We start from the raw sequence: 22533 nt of genomic DNA on the forward strand, positions 1-22533 counted from the left end.
TGTTTTTAACATGGCCAATGCATATGGTTTGACTTTGTTTCGATCAAAATACATCTCAGTTTCACAGCAGCAAGCATGCTCAGTGTTACAATCAGAAATGTGCATCCAAATAAAAGCGAAGATGTTGCAGCAAAGCTAGTGTAGATGTCCATCTCCATAGGCAACCACAAAACAACCAACTCCAACGTGATGCTGTATATATATATATATGATGATCTGACAACGATGTATATATGCATCTAGATTGACGGCTAGAGAACTAGAAGTAAACGAATTCTACAACTTAATAACAATAACAAGAACTGCATTGCATTCCAAGTTTCCAACGTCTGAGAATTGTATGTTAAGGACATAGATGGACTTCTGGGCTTCTGGCAGACATTCAAAGCTAGCTACCAGATACCAAAATCATCCGCTGCGAAATGGTGTACCAAAAGCGCCAACGGATTCAACTACTTCAGAATCTACCTTGAAACTTAGGATGCATAGCTACTGGAAGTGGAAACTATGAACTAGTAGCATTTTTCCAAGACCGCTTGATAATACAAGTCGATCCAGAAAAAATCACCAAGTGCAGTTTGCTGCTTAGATGAAGGTCTACGCTGAGTTGCCAAGCATGGCAACCAACTCCACCATAACAGAGGGGCAGCTGCTGCTCAGATGCTTAAAGGCGTCGCTGGAGGCGACTGCCCTCAAATTTGCAGGAGATCTGAGAAAATGGAGGCACACCTTCTTCAGTCCAGGGCAGCGGTGTTGCTCAGCTAGCGTCAGGATGATTGCTACCGTGCCCACATGGATGCACTCAGACAGCTTCTTTTCACATAGCGATTTCAGCCTCTCCAAGTTGTATTTGTCTGCAGCGACCAGTAGGTGCTGACACAGAACGTCTTCATCGTCGCCGCCTACGTCTCCGTCTTCAGATTGATTCATCGTCGTTGCCATTGTCTTTGGGAATAGTAAATCGGTGTAAAGGAAGTAGAGCAATGCCTTGAACGCCCGAGGTTCCATGTCCTCTATGCGCACCACGCCTCCGGTGTGGCCCTCTTTCATCGCACCAAAGAGCTCTGCAGTGAAGACAGGAGAGCGGGCTGCGAGCACGCACCGGTGCGCTGCGAACGTCTCACCGGCGACGTCAAACACCACATCGGCGCCCTTCTGGGTCAGCAGGAGACTGCCGAGGTGCTGGTGCAGGTCAGATGGTTGCACGGAAATCATAGCTGCTGCAGCAGCGGCTTCCGGCGCCTTCTCCACGCGGACATCGTTGAAGCGCACGGCCACATCGCATCTGATGGAAAAAGAATCGTCCACGAGATGCTTCGACTCTTCCAAATCTTTCCTTTTGATGAACTTGGCGTACCCCCAACCTTGCTTTTCGAAGGTATGCAGTCTTCCCAGAATCAACGGCTGCTCCGCTACGTCACCGACGAAACGGAACATTAACTGCGCCTTCTCTGCCTCGACGCTTCTGTCGTGGAGATTAAGATAAAGCGAGATGTATTCTTTATTCTCCAACTTGTCGCCGTTGGGGTAGTAGCGAATGCGCCAGCAACGGCCGCCCACCGAGAACGGGAGGGACGCGATGGACTCTCCTGTGGGGGTCTCCATGGTCCTGGAGTAGCCATCGATCCTGAGGATGTGGTACCCACTCGCGACTTTGGCGACGATGGTGGAGGCAGACCACAACGGCTTGCCGCCGCCAGCCCTGGAGGACATGGCAAACCTGATGATCTCTATCTCCCTCTCTGACCACCGCTCGGCCGCTCCCCTCCTATTCCGCACAAGTCCTGCCGAGTTCGAGTTCTCTCTTCGCCGCGGCGCACGATTCACCGATTTCAGCTTAGGCGCCGCTGCATTTTGTAGGGAGTAGGGTTTTGGCACGAACCGGCGGCGCGGAAAAGTGGAAGGCGAAACGGCGAAGGAGGCGGCGATGAGTCCGGTGTTAGGTGAGATAATTGCCATTATAGAAGAAGAGAGAAGGGGATTCGACGAAATGGAGGCGTTGGCGTTGGCTTCTCTATTTTGGAGACGCAGCCGACAGACAAACTCTAAAATAGATATGAGACAGCATTTGCGGCTGCCTAAACAGGTATCAGTGTCCTGTCACCGTTTACCGTTCCCGTGTGCAGACGCCGTCTGGCGTACTCTTCTCGTCTCCGTCGCTTCTCCTTCGCCGGCGACAAGGAGGCTCGTGCGGAGCGCATGAGAGACGCCTCCGGAATAGCCTCCGTCTTGCGACCCCGCGGCGCAAGAGCGCACGCCGGCGAGATACCCGGCTCCCGCAGCGTCGGTGCAGACGCCGGGGTTGTCCAGGAAGCTCTTGTCCTAGGCCCCGGTGGCTAGGCCGGCTGGAACCTGGCCGCTAAGCTGGTTGGAGAACAGGTTGAGGGAGGTGAGTCGCAGGTTCGCAAGCGCCGGCGGTATGGCACCGGAGAGCTCGTTCGACGACAGGTCAAGGACGCTGAGCACCGGCATGGCGCCCAGCTCTGCTGGTATCTCTCCGATGAGCTGGTTCCTGCTCATGTCAAGTTTGGGGCGTATACGCCTGCTATCTTCTCCATGCTGACTCAGTCGATCTGCATAGAGGTAGTGATACTTGGATACTACCATTCCACCACACAATAAGCGAAGTTTATAATCATGGCTTACTTCTGCCTAATTTCATTTTTTTTGTTTCAAAGCACGAGAAAACACATACTAAATTTTCATCAGTGTGAGGCATGCCCCAGAAAGAATGTAAGCAAAATCACCATAAAATATGTATCGACAGAGCCAACAAGAAGCCTTCAAGATTTGTCTGGTGTAATCTGGGCATCTGGCATCCCATTCCTTTGGGCCCTGATATATATTTTCTGTTTCTCAAAGCAATCAAGCAGCAGCCACAGACAGTATCGCACGATAAGAAAAACCTCATTTCTGAGTTGATCCTCCCATTGGAACGTATTCTTCAGCCAGATAATAAAAACCGCATTTACCGCACTGGGGAAAAGGTCGAGCTTGTCAGATGCAATGCCCACAAAAACACGCTCAGTGATATATGACATACTTGGCAAATTGTGTTGCACTGAAACGCTAGGTATTTAGCTACGGCTGATCAACAAACAACAAGCTCTAGATGTGTCAACATAAATTCTTAATGCTCCAGTCAGTAAGCATTGACTCTGAATTTCAGGATCAAAATTTCCATTTCATCAGAGCACAAATGTAAGCGGACACACCACCGAATTCATCAAGTACAACTACACTGGAATTAGCCTCGTGCAAATCACCTCCGGCAGGGGAGAGGCAGCCGACAAACTCAGAGCTCAGAAGCAGCAGTCGCAGTCGAACGGGCACATCGGGGTGCCACCGGCGTTGGCCTTGCTGAACCCGAGCTCATCGGCCGAGTATATGGCGAGTCCGTCCGCACTGCACCGACGCGGCCGCTTCTCCTCGAACTCCTCCTCGTCGTCATGCCGGTGCTCAGCGTCCTTGACCTGTCGTCAAACGAGCTCTCCGGTGCCATACCGCCGGCGCTTGCGAACCTGCGACTCACCTCCCTCAATCTGTCCTCCAACCAGCTTAGCGGCCAGGTTCCGGCCGGCCTAGCCACCGGGGCCTACGACAAGAGCTTCCTGGACAACCCGCCGCTGCGGGAGCCAGGTATCTCGCCGGCGTGCGCTCCTGCGCCGCGGGGTCGCAAGACGGAGGCTATTCTGGAGACGTCTCTCATGCGCTCCGCACGGGCCTCCTCGTCGCCGGCGAAGAAGAAGCGACGGAGACGAGAAGAGTATGCCAGACGGCGTCTGCGTACGGGAACGGTAAACGGTGACAGGACACTGATACCTGTTTACGTAGCTCCAAGTGTTGTCTCGTATCCATTTTAGAGTTTGTCTGTCGGCTGCGTCTCTAAAACAGAGAAACCAACGCCAACGCCTCCATTTCGTTGAATCCCCTTCTCTCTTCTTCTATAATGGCAATTATCTCGTGTTAGGTGCTTTCTTTTCTAGGCCGATTTACAGAGTTCCCAAAAAAAAAACACAAGGGCAGCAGCCCAGTTTGTATTATTGGGCCAAAAGATGGGCCACGTCGATCAGGCTCGCCACGTCCTCTGTTCCGTCCAGATCGTCTGGCTCGGACTCGGTAATCACGATTCCAGAGGAGGCAGCGGCGGCGGGACTCTAGAACCTTCCGAGAATCCGAGTTCCTTCTGCGTCCCTTCACCCTTCTCGTTGCGCTCACCACAGGCAATTCGACCGTTCACAGAGAATTGAATCATGGAAGGAGGGGGTAGCAACACGCCCTTCTACCGCGGCAACAGCACCGCACTCGCCACCAACCCTTCTGCTGCTGCTGCTGCTGCTGCTGCGGTATTCCTCTTCCTTGCTTTCTCTAGCCCCAATCTCCACGCCGTGAGCTTGTTGCCTCCTCGCAACGGGTTAGGATTCCCAACGGGTTTTCTGGAATCTAGGTCTATGTTCTCTTTGTCTGATCTTTACATTAGAAATATCGATGTATGTCTGTGTTCCTAGGGTAATCTCTGCTATGCTGTATGGCTCTGCGCCATTGCTTATTCCACCCCTCTAGCTCTAGGGGATTCAAGAAACAGTGGATCAAGACATGAGCCGTTTATGTTAATAATAACTGCAAAAGGGGTCACTACGGTTTATCTAAGTGAAATCTCGATTCTGGTTTCTTTTGTAAACTTATGTGAAAGAGACTCTAGAGGGTATGGTTAAGTATATATATCATGTGTGGTTTTTTTTTTGGCATCCGTAGGATTTGTTTTTTCTGGCTTGCGTGTTCAAAGCACACAACTGCCTACTACTGCATCTAGTTTCAGTTGATAGGTCTGTCTTTTAGTTCACTGATTAAAAGCTGATTTTGCTAGCGAGCAGAATGGGGCACAGAAAGGGGACAGGGAGGCTGCCATCGATGCCGAGATAGTGAGGGTTAACGACCTACCAGCTCATAGTTCCTACGCCATACACCGCATGAAGGTGCTAAACAAACTTCGTCATCTGCTGTCCATCAAGGTGAGCCTATCTGCATTCTGAACGAGAGGCTTTCACTAATTCTCACAAATGCTGTTGTAGACTCATAATTTCTTTGAACAACTCTATGCTGGTGGTATGCCCTATCGTCCTATTATATGTGTTCATTCAGCAGTGTAGCACAACCTGCTGTTTCATGTATTTTAGTTTTCCATGATTTGACTGTTGGTAAAACACAGTAAATATGCCTCATCACAATTAAATGATGAGCATCAACATTGCACTAGAGGAAGTGCGTGTGTGACACGCACATGTTTATGGTTGTCATTAGAGAATTTATATATGATCAATAAGGAATTAAATAAATAATATTGAGAATGAGAGAGGTTGTAGATTGTGATAAATATATTCACGTGACAGAATGGAGTTTGCAAGGTAGCCCACCCAAAATACAGGATTTACACATATTCTTCTATAAAAAGAATACAATACTCTTGCCAGTGTTACATAATCTTAGAATATTTATGGCAAGTTGAGACAGTAAGTTTTAATATGTTTTCAAAAATTAAAATTAATATACATGTTATCTCTATTTTGAAAGCCTCAATCTTAGAACTAAACTTCGCATGATAATTGTGTTGGTATTATCATTTTTAGCCATTCTTTACTCTTCCTCATTACCTGGCACATGCACATATTACAAAGTTTAGAAAATAATCGATCAACGTCTCTGGATGACTGCACAAACCATGTCCACGCCTGTGTCTAGTCCTCAGTGACCTTTCTTTTCATGCGGAGCCATCAAAGTGTGTGACTGTGTTTGCCACCACTGACTGTTGAGCAACCTTTTCATTATCTTCAATATTTCATCTCTGGTACATAATATGACTCGTGCTTTTCGAAGATATATCTTTTTCTTGTGTCTATAACAGGAGTCATAGTCAGAAGTTTTTTCATAATCAGTTGCAAGGAAGAATTATTCTTTATGCCTTATTGCACTAGTATTTAACTCTGTTCTTTATTAGGTCATTCTAGCCATAAGTAGGCTGTTTCATCTATATGTGCCAGCCAGATTTTGATGAGGAGTGTGATACAATAAGCAGATTTGAGCCCTCGAGCAAGGAAATTTGCAAGGAGCCAAATGTACAAGATGGGACCTTTAATATAGAAAAAACATCAATCTAATGTACTCAGGCATTTGATTCACGATCCATATTGATGCAACGAGAACACAGGATTGGCTGCCTGGTTCTATCATTCAATAACAATGTGAAATAACAAGTACAGTAGGTACAATAATAGTTATGCACCTGTAGTTGTGTTTATGTAAAAGCATGTCTATGTCTTTAATAAACATTATCCTGAAATTGTAAAACGCAACATGATGAGGAAAGTTAAGAGAAGATTAGAGTTGGGGGGAGGGTGGGTAGTTAGAGTTGAGGCGTGGGAGCTCGGGGAAGGGTGGCACATACATGAGGTAGAGGTAGGGCAGTGGTTCTTGGGGCTGAGGTGCATACGTGAAGAAGGGGACGAGCGTGGTGGCTTGGGTGCACGGGTAGTTGCTGCCCATCTGCTTGTGGAGGATGTGGACATGTCCCACCTTCTCGGTGTGCCTGGGGAGGCCTCGATATGTGCCATGACGAACTCCATCAGTTATGTCGCTATCGTGGCCACCTTTCTTCAATTCTTCTCCATGGATATGGTTTAGTTTTTGTATCTGCCTGCCCTTGTCTAGTCTAGGCAAGGAAAGAGCCAGAGGGGAGCAGGATTGGAAGGGGCAGCGCAGGGAAGGAAAGAGGCAGAAAAGGCACACCAAAATCTCAGGCGGGTACAGGAGCTGGGTACATTGAAGTTGGGTGAAAAATGTTCGTGGGCGGAGGGACGCTTCAGGAATGCGTGTTTCGCATAAACAGACGACTTTAGTATCCAGTTTTTTTTATATGTGGCCCACCATCAGTTAATGTGCACCTTTGGATTAAAGTTATCATGTAATCTAAGGATCACTATATAGTGTGTCCGTGTGGGTAATAAATTGTAGGTAACTTATATTTTTCAATTCCTTGACTCTTTTATAGTATAGATTTACATGTGTATTTCTAGAACTGGAAATCTTTTTGTGTTATTTCTTTTGAAGCCATGATCACAGAAGAGCTAGACCTACATACCTCAGAATTTTCGACCATCCTACAAATGAAATTGTCTCATGCCCAGTAGTGGTTGTTGGAATTTTCTATAGTTGTGGTATTCATGTTCTTTCATGATGATACATTTTCATAATAGACACTTGGCCTATACTATAGATATGTAAAGAAACCCATTGGCTGTAACAAGGGAATGATCAATGTTTAATAATTGATTTTTCCGACGGCCTTGTGGCAAACTTATGATTAAAAGTGTAAGCATTGGATTTTAATACATGCTGTCCTGATTAGCCTTATTTAGATTAGCACGCTTGTCTGTTGGATCATGATCCATTCGTAGATATACCTGGGGTTTGTTAGTTTTTTTTATAAATCTACGTGAGCCGGTGGTGGTAGGATTTAAATATTAAATATGACATACAGTTGGGTCATGATATAACGGATCAGGAGTCTCACTTGCACGCTTGCACATACGGTTAGATTAGTGAGGATAGTTCTGATTTTACAATAGACTTGGGTCAAAGTGTTCCACAACCAAAATATATTAGCTAAACCAGTTGTGGATGGAGACAGACAACTGGAAGCCTCATGTAATTTCTATATTGTACCCAGTTCTTTCCTGTGTTTTAGACTGCAAAATAGCACATTCAACATACTATTAGATAAATTATGATGTTTTGATCACCTAGTTTGAGCATGGTCATACATCAGGCTTTTTATGATTGTGGCTTGTGGGCTGTCTATATGCAAGGAATATTGCATCTACTGCTTAGCCATAGTGGTTGAAATGTGGTTGATGTATCATGGCAACATGATCAAATTGACTAAATGTATTCCATGAGTACAAACCCTGTATTGGCACACATAAATAGATTATGGTTTCGTTTGAGCATTATTATTGCACTATTTATGTTTTACCTTAAAACAAGAGCCGATCTTTTAAACCTTCTTTGACTTGTCCCCTTAAAACACAAAATTGCTAAAGCCACTTGCCCACTTCCATGTTTTCCATTATTATGCAGTAAAACTTATGATAGTTATGATAAAAAAACTTAATTTATACGGAACAACTATAGAATGATAAATGTCTAACCAAATAATTGCATAAAATCTGTTTATCTAAGCCTATGATCTGAAACATTACTTTCAACTTCTGGTGATGAGAAAGTTTTGTCCCTGTTTATTTTATTTTTTATCAAGTTTGTTTGACAATTCTCTTCTTTACTTCTTACACTCTCCAATGCAGAGGACTACATCTCAAGATGAGGAGCTCGAACTTCTCTTCGCAAGCCTTTCAATCTAAAGTGTATCCTTGATAAGCCAGTATTTTAACCCTGCTAGGTAACTTGAATTTTGATAACGCTTCTTCTTCATCCCTACAGTTCTGAATGTGCGGAGCTTTTTGGTTCTGCAGACCTGGTTGCTTCAAATTTGTGTGTAATTTTGTTTCATTCAGATTCAGTGCAAAATTATTATCTAAGTATTTACTTTTGAGTGATTGTATTTATGTGCAGGGGAGCCCACTCTTCTGCCTATCTCTACTGTTATGTCGTTACCTCTCATAGCATGCTTCCTTATAGTTTCGAAGTGCAAGGAGATCCCGTTACTTGTCTGTATCATAACTCATAAATTGTTCGAAACTTTGATTGAGGATGTGGCGTGCTCTGCTCCTCTAAACCTGGACGATGTGGAATGGTGGGAAAACCCCCCCTACTATTGTGTTGTTTGTGAATGTACCGTTGTAACCACAAGTGAACTTGCTGTCTCGGACAAGAATTATTAGCTAAATAACCATGGTACTGTTTGTTGACTTCTTGGATTTGATACTCTTTTTTTAATTATGAAAGCGCTGGATCTAATATCTGGTACAAGAACAGGTATGCTCTGCAGTAAACATGGTTCATCCTTCCTACAGTATAATCTAGCGTCGAAACTGATCTTGTATCTCGAGTCCACCTCGTCACCGAGTTGGGGTCGTGGTGAAGTTCGGTTTTGACTCTATATCTTGATTTACTCCCATCTGATTTTGGTCCGATCTGGTCCTGTGTTGATCGTTCTTGTCTTTGCCGGTGATTCGTGGACATCGTTAGATCTACTATGATCAGTATGATAGCTCCTACATAGAGGTCAACTGTCGAGTATTTTTTTTCAGTGAATTTGTACGGGTGATTGTAAGGTAAATTAACAAGGACACGAGAATTTCGACAGGTTGAGCCCTTGTAAGGTAAAAGCACAAGTATATAAGAATGTAGATGGGTTTGGGTCGTCGTCATGAGATAATACTGAGATAATACCCTACGTTGAATATTTCGGTAGTTATTGCATATGATGTGGTGTGCTTTGCCTGTAAGGGGCACCTTTGTCCCTCCATTTACAGCTCAAGGGGAGAAGGCGTCTTGTTACAAGAAACTCATGATATCTTACCAGACAATGACATGGACCAAAGAGTCCTAGTCTATCTAGACTTCACATATTCTTCATCTTACCTTTACATGGGGATTCTCTTAGGTAGTGTTTGGTTGAGGAGCCAAGTATAACGGAACCGTTCCATCCCTGATTCTAGGAACGGAGCCGCTCTGTTCTGTGTTTGGTAATCTGGAACGGAGCGGCTCTGTTTTTTGTTTGGTTGCAGAGTGAACGGAACAGAGCGTGACTGTGAGAGCGGGATGGGAACAGAGCGGCTCCGTCCCGTTGATTTTTTGGAGCGGAATGGTTCCGGATCTGAGGAGAATATTCCCTAATTGGAGTCATTCCGTTCTAGTTTCTTTGTAACCAAACAGCAACAAAACTGGAACAGAACGGCTCCGTTCTACTTGGCTCTTCAACCAAACACTACCTTATAAGTTGGGACATGCCGTTGTTACAAGATAGTCCTTATCACTCACGAATCATCATCTTCCTTATCTATTTGAGGGCATATATTTTATCCTAACATGTGGGCTGAGTTCCTCCAAGTCCGAGTTCAAGTCTTATAGCCAAGTCCGAGTTAGTCCCACAAATCAACATCTTCGTTATCGACGTGTCTTGGGTGCCCTGGTATATATCCTTTATAAAGTTATACCCAAGGACTTCGAAGAAAACTTCAAAACTCGCGAGGTAAAGCTCAAACTCAACTCCGACTTCCAGCAACTAACCTAAGCTACTTAGATAAAAGAGGAAGCACTCGGGTGTATTTACTCTCAAACTTTCTTCTACTCTTCACAAGTGAGCTCCAAGGGCTATTTATACAGTCCCCAAGCTTAGGGGTATATAGGCATCCCAAGGTCAATAAGTGGGTTAAGGCAGTTGGAGGGGCACGAGGCAAACCAAATTGATATACCTTTTGTGCCAAAGGTACTTTAAATTGTAAAGTACTCTCAATAGGTATGCATTAAAACATGAGGAGAGCTTAGTATAATATGCAATTAGTGATTTGCTTATCTATCATATAATATCAATTGGTATCTTTCCTACATGATCACTATTTGTAGAATTCGTACTTGTGCAATTTTCATGATGTCTCTTGTGATAAGAAAATGTTAGGTGACATATAGACTCTAGGTATCAAGATTTATGTTCCAATTAGTATGACAAGTTTCATTTGATATCTTGGACCTATGTCACAACTACGCCAACAAGAGCATCACGTTGATACATATTTACTTCATGTCACTTCTAAATACAACACAAGTCTGGAACTTCTTGAAAAGGTAAAACACAAAGGTACATCACTTCATGTCACTTTTCCATTATCTCTCTGCATCTAAGGACCCTTTTTTATGATAGTGTGTTCAAATCTTGCTTAATCAAAATTTCTTCCCTTTATATCCTTTGTACCCTTTTTGGAGATTTATGACAAAGGGGGATAAATTGTGCATTAAAGCTTACCTTTAGCCTTATGTAACTAAGTGTAAGAAGAATTTTGAAAATGGGGAGAAATAATTGACAAAAGGGGGAGAATCATAAGTAAAACATAAAATGTGGAGAATTGATGAGTGAATAATATGTCATGAGAATCATGTTTACTTTATGACACATTGCACCCCACGAATGTTATGCTATATGTTATCTCCACACTTTGACCAATATATGTGCTTTTGGCATTTGAGCCAAATTTGGTATTCTCTTAAATGCACATAACTAGGGGGAGCAAAAAAATATCATAAGATTCAAAATATTGTTTATCAATTTCCTACAAGCTTTAAGAGTGTTGTCATCAATCACCAAAAAGAGGGAGATTGAAAGTGTATCTATCCGTTTTGTGGGCTTTGGTGATTTGGATAACAACACACTTAATGGACTAATCAGTTTGCTAAGTGTTGAACAATAAAGTTGAAGAAGCAATCATGATTGAAAATAGTCAAGAGACAAGGTTTGATATGAAAATGTCTCATATATATGGATTGCTCATGGTAGAAAGGTATAAAAGATCAATACCAAACGATGATAAGGATATCCGATAAGTAAGGTCATTTGTATATGTGGAGACGGGATATTCTATGAAAGATCAAATGACAAAAGTGTAGGAAACGGGTGACGCCTAAGAGGGGGGTGAATTAGGACTTCTAAAACTTTTACTAAACTAGGCCACAATTAAATCCCTAGAGCAAATCATATGCCAATAATCAAACTAGAATGTGCAAACTAGGTTTTGTCTAAGTGTTGCTATCTCTACCGCAATGTCTAAGTTTCAATCTACACTATATAAGCATGAATACAAGATTGAAACTTAAATGCTTAATATAAATGCGGAAACTTAAAGAGCAAAGTAGAGAAGCAAACTCTCGTGGATGACGCCGGTATTTTTACCGAGGTATCCAGAACCGCGCAAGGTCCCGACTAATCCTCGTTGGTGCCCCTACGCAAAGGAAAGCCCACGCGAGGGCCAAGCACCTCGATCGAGTAACTCCGTAGAGAGCCACGGGCCTTCTCCACGTGCAAGTGGTGCTCCACTTCCGGCTCCTCTCGGACGCTCCCCGCCGTCTCCACTATCGAGCTTCCGGCCGAAACGCCGCGTGCCTCGTTCCCTCCGGTACACGGTGGCGGCCGTGACACAAACACGGTTGTCACGGTTTCGCAAGACTCTCGCCCCACTCAATACAATTACAACGGCCCACGCAAGAGCCGAGGGGTTGTGTGGTTTGTCTAAACTCACTCAACTAACTAGGATTCACCTAGAGCAAGCGCTAATACAGTCTAACTAACCTAAGCACTTCGCAAAGCACCTACGCTAATCACCGAGTGATTCTATTAAGCACTTGGGTGTTTGAGCACTTGGAAATGTCTACAATATGCCTTGGTATGTTGCTTGGGCTCCCACACCTTCAAATGGCTGATTGGGTGAAGTATATATAGGCCCCAACTCAACTAGCCGTTGAAAAGCAGGCTGATGCAAGGGTGGCACACCGGACAGTCCTGTCAGCCAACGGTGCGCCAACTGTGTGTCAACGGTGCGCCAACTGTGTGCCACCGGTGAGCCAACTGTGTGCCAACGGTGTGCAGCCAACGGCTAGTTCTGACACACCGGACAGTCCGGTGCACCAACAGTGTGCCAACGGTGAGCCAACAGTGTGCCACCGGTGAGCCAACTGTGTGCAGCCAACGGCTAGTTCTGACAGCTAGCCGTTACGTGCACCGGACAGAATAGTGACTGTCCGGTGCACACCGGACAGTCCGGTGCCTCCTCTCAGAAAACTCTGTTGGCTGTCCTGTGTGCCAACTGTGTGCCACCGGTGCGCCAACTGTGTGCCACCGGTGAGCCAACTGTGTGCCACCGGTGCGCCAGCTGACAGCCCGTCTTCTAGGTCTTCTGTATTTTGTTCTTGGGCTCCGTTGGTCTTGAGTCTTGGACTTCTAAGCTCTTTTTATGTCTTCATTTGAGGTGTTGCATCCTCAGTGTCTTAGTCCAATCCTCTTCGCATCCTGTGAACTATAAACATAAACACTAGCAAACACATTAGTTCACAGGTTGTGTTAATCATCAAACACCAAAACTCATTTAGCCTAATGGCCCGGGGTCCATTTTCCTTACAATCTCACCCTTTTTGGTGATTGATGACAACACAACCAAAGCAAGCAAATATAACAAACATTTGAATGAAAATACACAATCTACTTGCTAGGATGCATGTTTTATCCCCACTTAGTGATATTATGGACTTAAGCCTCCCCTAACTCCATAATTCAATTACTTCCTATTTTAGACCAAAATGCAAAAACCACTTGAAAGATCAAAATTTTAATTTGGTGGTGTTTGGTGTTTGATAACATTTTCATTGCTTTGGTCCGTACAACTTCTCCCCCTTTGACATCAACCACCGAAAAGGAAGACATTAAAAGCATATAGGAAACAAATAAGACTTGCCCTCTCTAAAGAATTATCCATTAATATCAATAGAAGCACTAAAAGATTACTCCCCCTAAATGAGAGTTCTCCTTTAGAAAGAATTTTCTCCCCCTTTAGAGACGAAGAAAAACTCCCCCTGGCAGGGATCTTCTACTTAGGAAAAAGCATGTGAGAAATAGAGGTGCAAGACATAAATTGAATAAACTAACTTCCCTTATGCATAGGTAACAAAATATGAGTTAATAGTATATGCATTTATAGCAACATGGGAAGTATAAGATATGAAATATAGTCTAATCAAATATTGGAGAAGACATGTAAATGATACTTAATGTAGTCTCAAAGATACCAATTGAAAGTCAATGGAGGACCAATTGAAAACCAATGGCAGGCTTGTGAGACATAAAAGTTCTTGGAGATTTTGCAGTGGAAGTTTGTTGTCATTCTCCGGGGACTTCATTTTCCTTACAATGAGACTATCACATAAAAATATACTTGAAAAGGTGTTAGTCTCAAAGTATTAGATTATAGAGTAATCTCCCCCTAAAGGTGTGCATACAAGTTTTGAATACTTGTAGGAGACATGCACTTTGATTTGATATCAAGAGGGTTAGATTATCTGTAATCCGAACTTTGGCACATATAAGTTAAATGATACAACTTGTAGAATTCAAAGTTATCAATTGATGTATCATTTACTATGGAGTGATAGAGAAGCTATGTGTCGTGCTTAAATAAACGTTTTAAATCATGTAGGTTTGCTTAAGTATTTGAATTAAAGACAAGCAGTCCTACCATGTGATTTACCTAGTATGCATAATTTTAAAACAAAAGTAAATACTAGGCATAAAAGGTAAACTAGATACAAGGTAGATAGATACGCATATCTAAAGATAAGAAATACAATAAATCTAGTTACCTTAGTCATGGGTGGGAAATTTGGGTCCAAAATTTTCACTAACCCACTTGGCAATTAAACTTGATCCAATATGATGTATCCCATGATATACATCCCAACTTTGCCAAGTCTCCAAATTTCCCGACGACCTTCGGTCCACTCACTTCCCTTTCGGGATCCAAACCTTCTTGGTGCTTTTCATGTTTGAAATTATTTCCTTTGGCACCCAGATGTGTTTGGCCCCCTTTTCTTTGTTGGCTTGCTTGTTGGCCTTGATTGCTATCACCTTTCCATTCTTTTTCTTCTTGATCAAATATGGTGTAGCAGCCTTTTTGTCCACCTTGTTGATGTAGGTGTTGGAGATTTTGTTTGTTGGCTTTTGCTTGAGCTTTTGCTTTTGCTTATCCCCGGTCATTGCCTTGCATTAGAAAGACTTATGACCTTCCATGTGGCATAGCCTACAAATCACGGTTTCTCCCTCCATAGGCTTGTTCACTCCCGCAGTGCTGTTATCCTATGGAGGTCGGATTTGTTTGGCTTTGCCTTTCTTGTCATACAAAGCCTTGCCGAGGCGAGCCACTTCTTGCCTTAATTGCTCATTTTCCTTTGCAATCTCGTCAGAACATGTTTCTATAATAACATTCTTAACAAGAACTTGATTGCAGGGGTTAGAATCATCAATTAAATCAAAGCAGGAAGTAGAAGCATCTTTCTTAATAATTTTAGGTATTTCAATCAAAGATACTTCTGGGGTGCTACCAATGTTTTCTAGCTTAGTAGTTAGCTCATTGTTGTGTATGCTAAGAATTTCCATTTTCTCTAGCAAATTTTCAATAGTATTTTGGGAGCTAGCTAACTTAGCCTTAAGTTTTTCATTCTTTTTAATAAGGCCATCATCGGTAGCAGTGGATGGAGCACTAGACTCTAATAGCTCAATTTTAGTTGACAGCTCACTATTTAAGTTTGCAAAAGTTTCAATTTTTTCTAGCAAACCTTTGTAATCATTTTGGGAGCTAATCAACTTATTTTTCAAGGTTTTAAGTTGAGCTTTTTGCTTAGTGCAAACATCCTGGAAAAATTCAACGGCTTCCGCAAGCTCATCTACGGAGGGCTTTCCCTCACCTTCATCATCACTACTACTTTCATCACTAGAGGATGGAATGCTTTTGTTACCTCTTGCCATAAGGCATTTGTGTGATGACCGTGATGAGCGTGATGAGGACCGGTGGCTGCACGTCCTTGGATGTTCATCTTCACTTGAAGAGTCATCCCAAGTTCTAACACTTGTTAGCGCCTTGCCTTTGCTCCTCTCCTTTTTGGGTTTGGCCATAGTTGGACAGTTGTCCCTGAAGTGGCCCTTCTCCCCACATGCGAAGCATCCTATCTTTCTTTGCTTTTTCCTGTCAATGTTAAAGAGAATATCTTCGACCTGCAGGGGCACACCCATTAGATTAATCTTGCGGATCATCCCCATTACCTTTCCGACACGTCGGATTGTTTCTTCGTCCTCAGAGGTTGATGTGCATGGTTGATTATCTTCATCATCATCACTTTCTTCTTCTTCCTCTTCTTCACTTGAGGAACTTGGAGTGGGATCCTTCTTTTTACCCTTCCTTTCATCACATGCAAAGGCATATGGCCTTGAGGAAGTTGGCTCCTCTCCCCGACACATTTTTCGCGACATCTCAAAAGCCGCGATTTTCCCAATCACAATGGTCGGGGTCATAGTACTCAAGTCCTCCATGTTGTGAAGGATGGTCATGATGCTCCCATATCTTCGTTGCGGTAGCAGGGAGATAATCTTCCTTACAATGTCCGCATCACCTAGCTTATTTATGCCAATAGAGTTGAGCTCATTGATGATTAGATTTAAACGAGAATACATATCTCTAACAAGCTCATCATCTCTCATAGCAAAGGAATTATACTCATTTAAGACTAGGCAATGTTTTTGCTCACGGACATTTGATGTGCCGTCATGGAGCTCATGCAATTTTAGCCAAATCTCATTAGCAGTTTTCAAGGTGAATACTTGATTAAAAATATCCATGCTAAGAGATTCATACAAGCAATTTTTTGCTCTAGCATTTAAATGAATTTCTTTTTCCTCACTCGTGGTGGGTTTCTCGGGATTCTTGGGGGGTTTCATCCCATCACGAGTGACTCGCCAAACACCTAGATCAACGACCTCTAGGTAACAAGCCATTCTAGCACTATAATATGGGAAGTTAGTGTTGTCGAAGTGGTGGCCTATGGGTATCCATCCCTTCCTCTAAAAAGCGTTGGCTCTTTTAGCGGTGAAGCTAAAGCGTTTCAAATGAGCCAAACCAGGCTCTGATACCACTTGTAGGAAACGGGTGACGTCTAAGAGGGGGGTGAATTAGGACTTCTAAAACTTTGACTAAACTAGGCCACAATTAAATCCCTAGAGCAAATCATATGCCAATAATCAAACTAGAATGTGCAAACTAGGTTTTGTCTAAGTGTTGCTATCTCTACCGCAATGTCTAAGTTTCAATCTACACTATATAAGCATGAATACAAGATTGAAACTTAAATGCTTAATATAAATGCGGAAACTTAAAGAGCAAAGTAGAGAAGCAAACTCTTGTGGATGACGCCAATATTTTTACCGAGGTATCCGGAACCGCGCAAGGTCCCGACTAATCCTCGTTGGTGCCCCTACGCAAAGGGAAGCCCACGCGAGGGCCAAGCACCTCGGTCGAGTAACTCCGTAGAGAGCCACGGGCCTTCTCCACGTGCAAGTGGTGCTCCGCTTCCGGCTCCTCTCGGACGCTCCCCGCCGTCTCCACTATCGAGATTCCGGCCAAAACGCCGCGGGCCTCGTTCCCTCCGGTACACGGTGGCGGCCGTGACACAAACACGGTTGTCACGGTTAAGACTCTCGCCCCACTCGATACATTTAAAACGGCCCGCGCAAGGGCCGAGGGGTTGTGTGGTTTGTCTAAACTCACTCAACTAACTAGGATTCGCCAAGAGCAAGCGCTAATACGGTCTAACTAACATAAGCACTTTGCAAAGCACCTACGCTAATCACCGAGTGATTCTATTAAGCACTTGGGTGTTTGAGCACTTGGAAATGTCTACAATATGCCTTGGTATGTTGCTTGGGCTCCCACACCTTCAAATAGCTGATTGGGTGAAGTATATATAGGCCCCAACTCAACTAGCCGTTGAAAAGCAGGCTGCTACAAGGGTGGCACACCGGACAGTCCTGTCAGCCAACGGTGCACCAACTGTGTGCCAACGGTGCGCCAACTGTGTGCCACCGGTGAGCCAACTGTGTGCCAACGGTGTGTAGCCAACGGCTAGTTCTGACACACCGGACAGTCCGGTGCACCAACAGTGTGCCAACGGTGAGCCAACTGTGTGCCACCAGTGAGCCAACTGCGTGCAGCCAACGGCTAGTTCTGACAGCTAGCCGTTACGTGCACCGGACAGAATAGTGACTGTCCGGTGCACACCGGACAGTCCGGTGCCTCCTCTCAGAAAACTCTGTTGGCTGTCCTGTGTGCCAACTGTGTGCCACCGGTGAGCCAACTGTGTGCCACCGGTGCGCCAACTGTGTGCCACCGGTGAGCCAACTGTGTGCCACCGGTGAGCCAACTGTGTGCCACCGGTGCGCCAGCTGACAGCCCATCTTCTAGGTCTTCTGTATTTTGTTCTTGGGCTCCGTTGGTCTTGAGTCTTGGACTTCTAAGCTCTTTTTATGTCTTCATTTGAGGTGTTGCATCCTCAGTGTCTTAGTCCAATCCTCTTCGCATCCTGTGAACTATAAACATAAACACTAGCAAACACATTAGTTCACAGGTTGTGTTAATCATCAAACACCAAAACTCATTTAGCCAAATGGCCCGAGGTCCATTTTCCTTACAAAAAGATCATCTATTAGATAATCAGACATCAAAGGAGGCAATGTACAATGGATATAATATGGTCTCTATATTGGTTTGCTTATATGGACAAAGATTTTTAAATTCACTATGCATTGAAATGATCAAGCTAGAAATATGAAGTTTGTGGAATTGTACAGGTTCAGGCCACCCGAGCACGTAATACCCTACGCCCCGTGAGTTTGTGGAATTGTATTGTGATGTGTTCTTAGGTACAGAGAAAGCAAGAGCTAAAAGATGACTATGCCTGCTGAGATATGTGCCTCCTTTTCATAGGGGTAGTTCCTCTGCCTTATGCCGATGGGAGAATCGAGTTACACGGACTACGCCCATGTCTGTTGCTGGTCTGAAACTGGCTCCAACTTATATGGAAGTCAGCGAGCCCTCTGGAGCACGTCGCACCCTCTCCATGCATAGGATCCATCCACACGTCTTGGCACCCACGTAACCACAACCCCTCCTACTTCTGGTCGCGCTCGGCTGATGTCGGCGTTTCGACCCCGGGGGTCCCTTGACCGACGAGTAAAATTGTCGCTGCGTGCCCCAGCCCAGATGGGTTGGCGCGAGACGGAACACAAGGGGGGAAGAACGCGGCTCGTGTTATCCTGCGCCAAGGGGGGATGCGCTTGCAGTAGGGGTTACAAGCGTTCGCGAGGGAGAGAGAGAGAGCCTGTTCGTCAGCCCGTCCTCCCACGCGACCACCCTCCTGCATGAGGGCCCTGGTCCTTCCTTTTATAGATGCAAGGAGAGGGTCCAGGTGTACAATGGGGGTGTAGCTATGCGCTAACGTGTCCGGCAGAGAGGTGCCAGAGCCCTGTGTACATGCCAACGTGGCTGTCGGAGAGGTGCTAGAGCCCTGTGTACGCGGTGTCGTGGCTGTCGGAGGAGCGCTGGAGCCCTGTAGAAGCACAGCTGTCGGGGCTGCTGGGACCTTGATGACGTCTCCTTGCTTCCGTAGGGGGTTGAGAACCGCCGTCGTCATGGACGCACGCGGGGAGCCATCATTACTTGTTACCGGGGTGTTGGGGACTTGTTCTCAAATGCTATGAATCAAGAACAAGGCAACATAGAATGTTAAATATCAAAGCCCTTCGTCCTTCAAATCATTATTTCCCTTCGGATATAATGAATATAGGACGAAGGTCATGAAGGACATACCTTCATGATCATGATAAAAGATGGAGAACATTCATACAAAGTACAGAAAGTAACATAATTTCTGTAAACATTATTATTAATCTATTTCCATATATATTACTTATGTAAACAATGGTAAATTACAAATGTACCTTCGGCTTGAAGGAATGAGAATACAGGCGTGACGCAAAAGTGAATGCCAAGTCAGCGTGAACAGTACAGGAATACTGTTCACCTATTTATAGGCACGGGTCGCAGCCCATGCAAAATTACATTAATGCCCTTTACATTTATCAATAACTCTATAGTAATTCTTCGAGGTCTAATTTGGCTTTTCATCTTTAAGTTGGTTTCCCTTTCCCGCCGTTATGTCGAAGCTCTTCTGCACATAGCTTCGTGATCATCCTATCCTTCGTCGTGATCGCCGTCCCAGCCAAGCTTCGTCCTGACCATGCTTCTGTATACCCGCAACCTGATTCCGAAGATACCTGCTCGCATACTTAGAAAACATTGTCAAATCACGTTTTTGAGGACCTTCGGAAGCTGAAGGCTCCCAACAGTAGCCCCTCGCAATATTAATTTTGCTGTAATGATAAATTCATATTGCGATATGGACGAAGGCCTTAAGCCGAAGGTCCGAAAAAACACCTTCTCTTTGCTAGAATAGCAACAGTCTTTGACAAGCGGGACCCTCCAGTTTCCAACGCTCTGGGCATATAAATAAGAGCTCATCCCGAGTTATTTGACACGCTCTCTTGCCAACTGTTTTTACTCACCCAACCTCTAGCCTACGCCCAACAGCCTTTGCTCGGCCTTTTAAATTTTAAGGCTTCGGCGTTGAGAGCACTTTCTTAGCGTTTGCAAGGATGTCTGAAGATAACAAAGTTGTTGGTGGTTCAAAGCTGAGTCTTTCTGAGGAAATGCATCTGGGTTTTCTTCAATCTATGTCGAAGACTAATACAGAGAAGATTACTAAAGAAATTTTGGAAGGTTTATCTGAAGATACTGGTGACAGCGACAGCTATGATGTGGATAGTGGTGGTGAAGACTCCGAAGATCGACCTTGGCGACCAAGCCATGCGGTTTTCGGCAAATCAAGTATTAAAGAAAATCATCTTATCAACATGAGGGGAAGATATTTCTGGGACTTGTCCGTTGTGAGGGCCGACGAAGGAGAGAAGACTTGTCCAACTCCTGAGGAAAATGAAGTCGTAGTATTCCGAAGCTTCTTGAAAGCTGGACTACGATTTCCCCTAAGCAGCTTTGTTGTAGAGGTGCTGAAGATATTTGAAATCTACCTTCACCAACTTACCCCCAAAGCAATCATAAGGATGAATATCTTCGTGTGGGCCGTGAGAAGCCAAGGCTTGGAACCTGATGCGAAAAGCTTCTGCAACATACACGAATTGTTATACGAGACAAAACCCTAGGGTAAGGAACAATATCACAACAACTTTGGCTGCTACAGCTTCGGCTCCCGGTCTAGGTCAAGCTGCCCAGTGCCGACCTTTCGAAAGAGATGGCCTGGCGACTGGATGACGGAATGGTTTTACATGAAGAATGACTTGAAATCTCAAGAAGATATAAAGAAAATCATTATGCGCCCCATCTGGCAACGCTTCGGCCTGCGGAGGCCGAAGGTGGAAATGAATGAAGCAGCCGAAGAATGCCAGAGAGCCTTCGGAGTTGTTTGCTCTTTTATTGGGACGAGGGATTTGGTCCAAGAACACATTGCCTTCAGAGTATGGCCGCTTGTGGAAAAATGGGAAATGCCACAGGAGACCATTAAAGAGACTTACGAAGGTGGACTAGTCAGGCTGAAGTACACTTTTAAGTTCGGAGATAAATTTGTTGAGCCAGATGATGACTGGCTAAAAAGCATTGAAACTGTAAGTGAAGAACTGCTTGGAGTATATTCAAAGGCCGAAGATACTGCACTGTCAGCAGCCTTCGGAGGCCGAAAAAAGAAAAGACTGAACCGAGTATTTGACGCAATTGGGTTCGTGTACCCCGACTACCATTATCCAGTGCGGGGTCAAAAAAGAAAGAACACTTCCTCTGCGAAAGAAACTGCTTCAGCCGCTTCTAGTGAGTCGGCGCCGAAGAGGAAAAGGGTAAAGGTTCTCACACACCGGCCACGTTACATTGAACTGGCCACAGTGCCTGAGTTCGCCGGTGAGACCTCTTCGGCCACCGAAGCTAAGGAATCAACTCTGCTGCCAGAAGTCAAAGAGCTGGCCGAAGTGCCAGCAACAGAAAAATTGGAAGAACCAAAGACTCTGCTGCCAGAAATCAAAGAGCTGGCCAAAGTGCCAGCAACAGAAAAGATGGAAGAACCAAGGACTGAAAAAGCAAAAACATCAGAAGTTTTAAGTCCTTCGGCAAAGATTGAGACAGGAAAAAGCCAGAAAGGTCCAACTGTAACCCCAAAAAGAAAAAGAATGGTTAATGTATTAGATGTTTTGGAGACAATTAAATCTTCAAGCATAACTCCAAAGAAAACTGTTGAAACTTCTGAAGTGTCTACTGAAGCCTTTGGTGCTGAAGCTTCGAAGCAACAATTTGAAACTGAAGCTGGGCCTTCAGAGCCAACCAAGGTAAAACCTTTTGAAACCGAAGAAACGAACATTGCAAAGGCAGCCGAAAAAATAAAAATATCAGAGCCAATTTTGGTTGAAGAAACTGACACTGCTGCCCCCGAAGCACCTTCAAAAATATACGATTATATTGTGCGACACGCTTCGGGAAAGAAATTATCCGAAGAAGAGATTTTTGAAGCTAATCACTATGCCAGAGAATTGAAATATCCGAAGGGGGCACTAGTGTTCAATGGGACAGACGAAGATGACTTCCTATACTGCCTCCCAGACAACAAAGAATTATCCGTCTGCTGGGAGATGGCTAGAAGCATGGGGTTTCCGAAGCTTGAAGCTGGATTATGTGCTATGACGAAGGAGGATCTTGCGGATAGCCTTGCATACAATAGCCTGAAGGTATGAGAACTGTGTGTTTGGAAATTTTATAATTTGCAAATCATTCTTTTATTCTTATACCAACTCTTTTACATATAGGGTTTAATACTAAGCAACGCGTTGAGAGTGCAAAAGAATGCCGAAGACGAGAGCTATGATATTGCTTTCAACAACCT

General features: G+C 44.4%; 2 protein-coding genes across 3 annotated transcripts; one reads left to right on the plus strand and one right to left on the minus strand.

Annotated features, from left to right (window-relative positions):
* Nucleotides 1-228: 228 nt before the first annotated feature.
* On the minus strand, nt 229-1890 carry LOC100282139 (uncharacterized). The gene has a single exon (NM_001368939.1). The coding sequence runs from the start codon at nt 1711-1713 to the stop codon at nt 598-600; it is 1116 nt and encodes a 371-aa protein (NP_001355868.1). The 5' UTR covers nt 1714-1890; the 3' UTR covers nt 229-597.
* A 2181-nt stretch (nt 1891-4071) lies between these two features.
* LOC103643628 (uncharacterized) lies at nt 4072-8925 on the plus strand. Of its 2 annotated transcripts, none has more exons than XM_008666792.2 (4): nt 4072-4346; nt 4875-5012; nt 8358-8452; nt 8677-8925. In XM_008666792.2, the coding sequence occupies exons 1-3, from the start codon at nt 4254-4256 to the stop codon at nt 8412-8414; spliced, it is 288 nt and encodes a 95-aa protein (XP_008665014.1). In that variant the 5' UTR covers nt 4072-4253; the 3' UTR covers nt 8415-8452; nt 8677-8925. The 2 variants fall into 2 exon arrangements, with proteins under 2 accessions (XP_008665014.1, NP_001288544.1); NM_001301615.1 differs by having other exon boundaries at nt 8626-8921.
* Nucleotides 8926-22533: the final 13608 nt, after the last annotated feature.

This window comes from Zea mays, chromosome 1 (genome assembly GCF_902167145.1).
Source record: "Zea mays cultivar B73 chromosome 1, Zm-B73-REFERENCE-NAM-5.0, whole genome shotgun sequence".
Taxonomy (NCBI): domain Eukaryota; kingdom Viridiplantae; phylum Streptophyta; class Magnoliopsida; order Poales; family Poaceae; genus Zea; species Zea mays.

Coding starts and splice junctions, on each gene's coding strand:
- LOC100282139 (NM_001368939.1), bottom strand. CDS start 1,713: ATGTCCTCCAGGGCTGGCGGCGGCAAGCCGTTGTGGTCTGCCTCCACC.
- LOC103643628 (XM_008666792.2), top strand. CDS start 4,254: ATGGAAGGAGGGGGTAGCAACACGCCCTTCTACCGCGGCAACAGCACC. Junction 4,347..4,874: donor CTGCTGCTGCTGCTGCTGCG/GTATTCCTCTTC, acceptor GCTAGCGAGCAG/AATGGGGCACAGAAAGGGGA. Junction 5,013..8,357: donor GTCATCTGCTGTCCATCAAG/GTGAGCCTATCT, acceptor TCTCCAATGCAG/AGGACTACATCTCAAGATGA.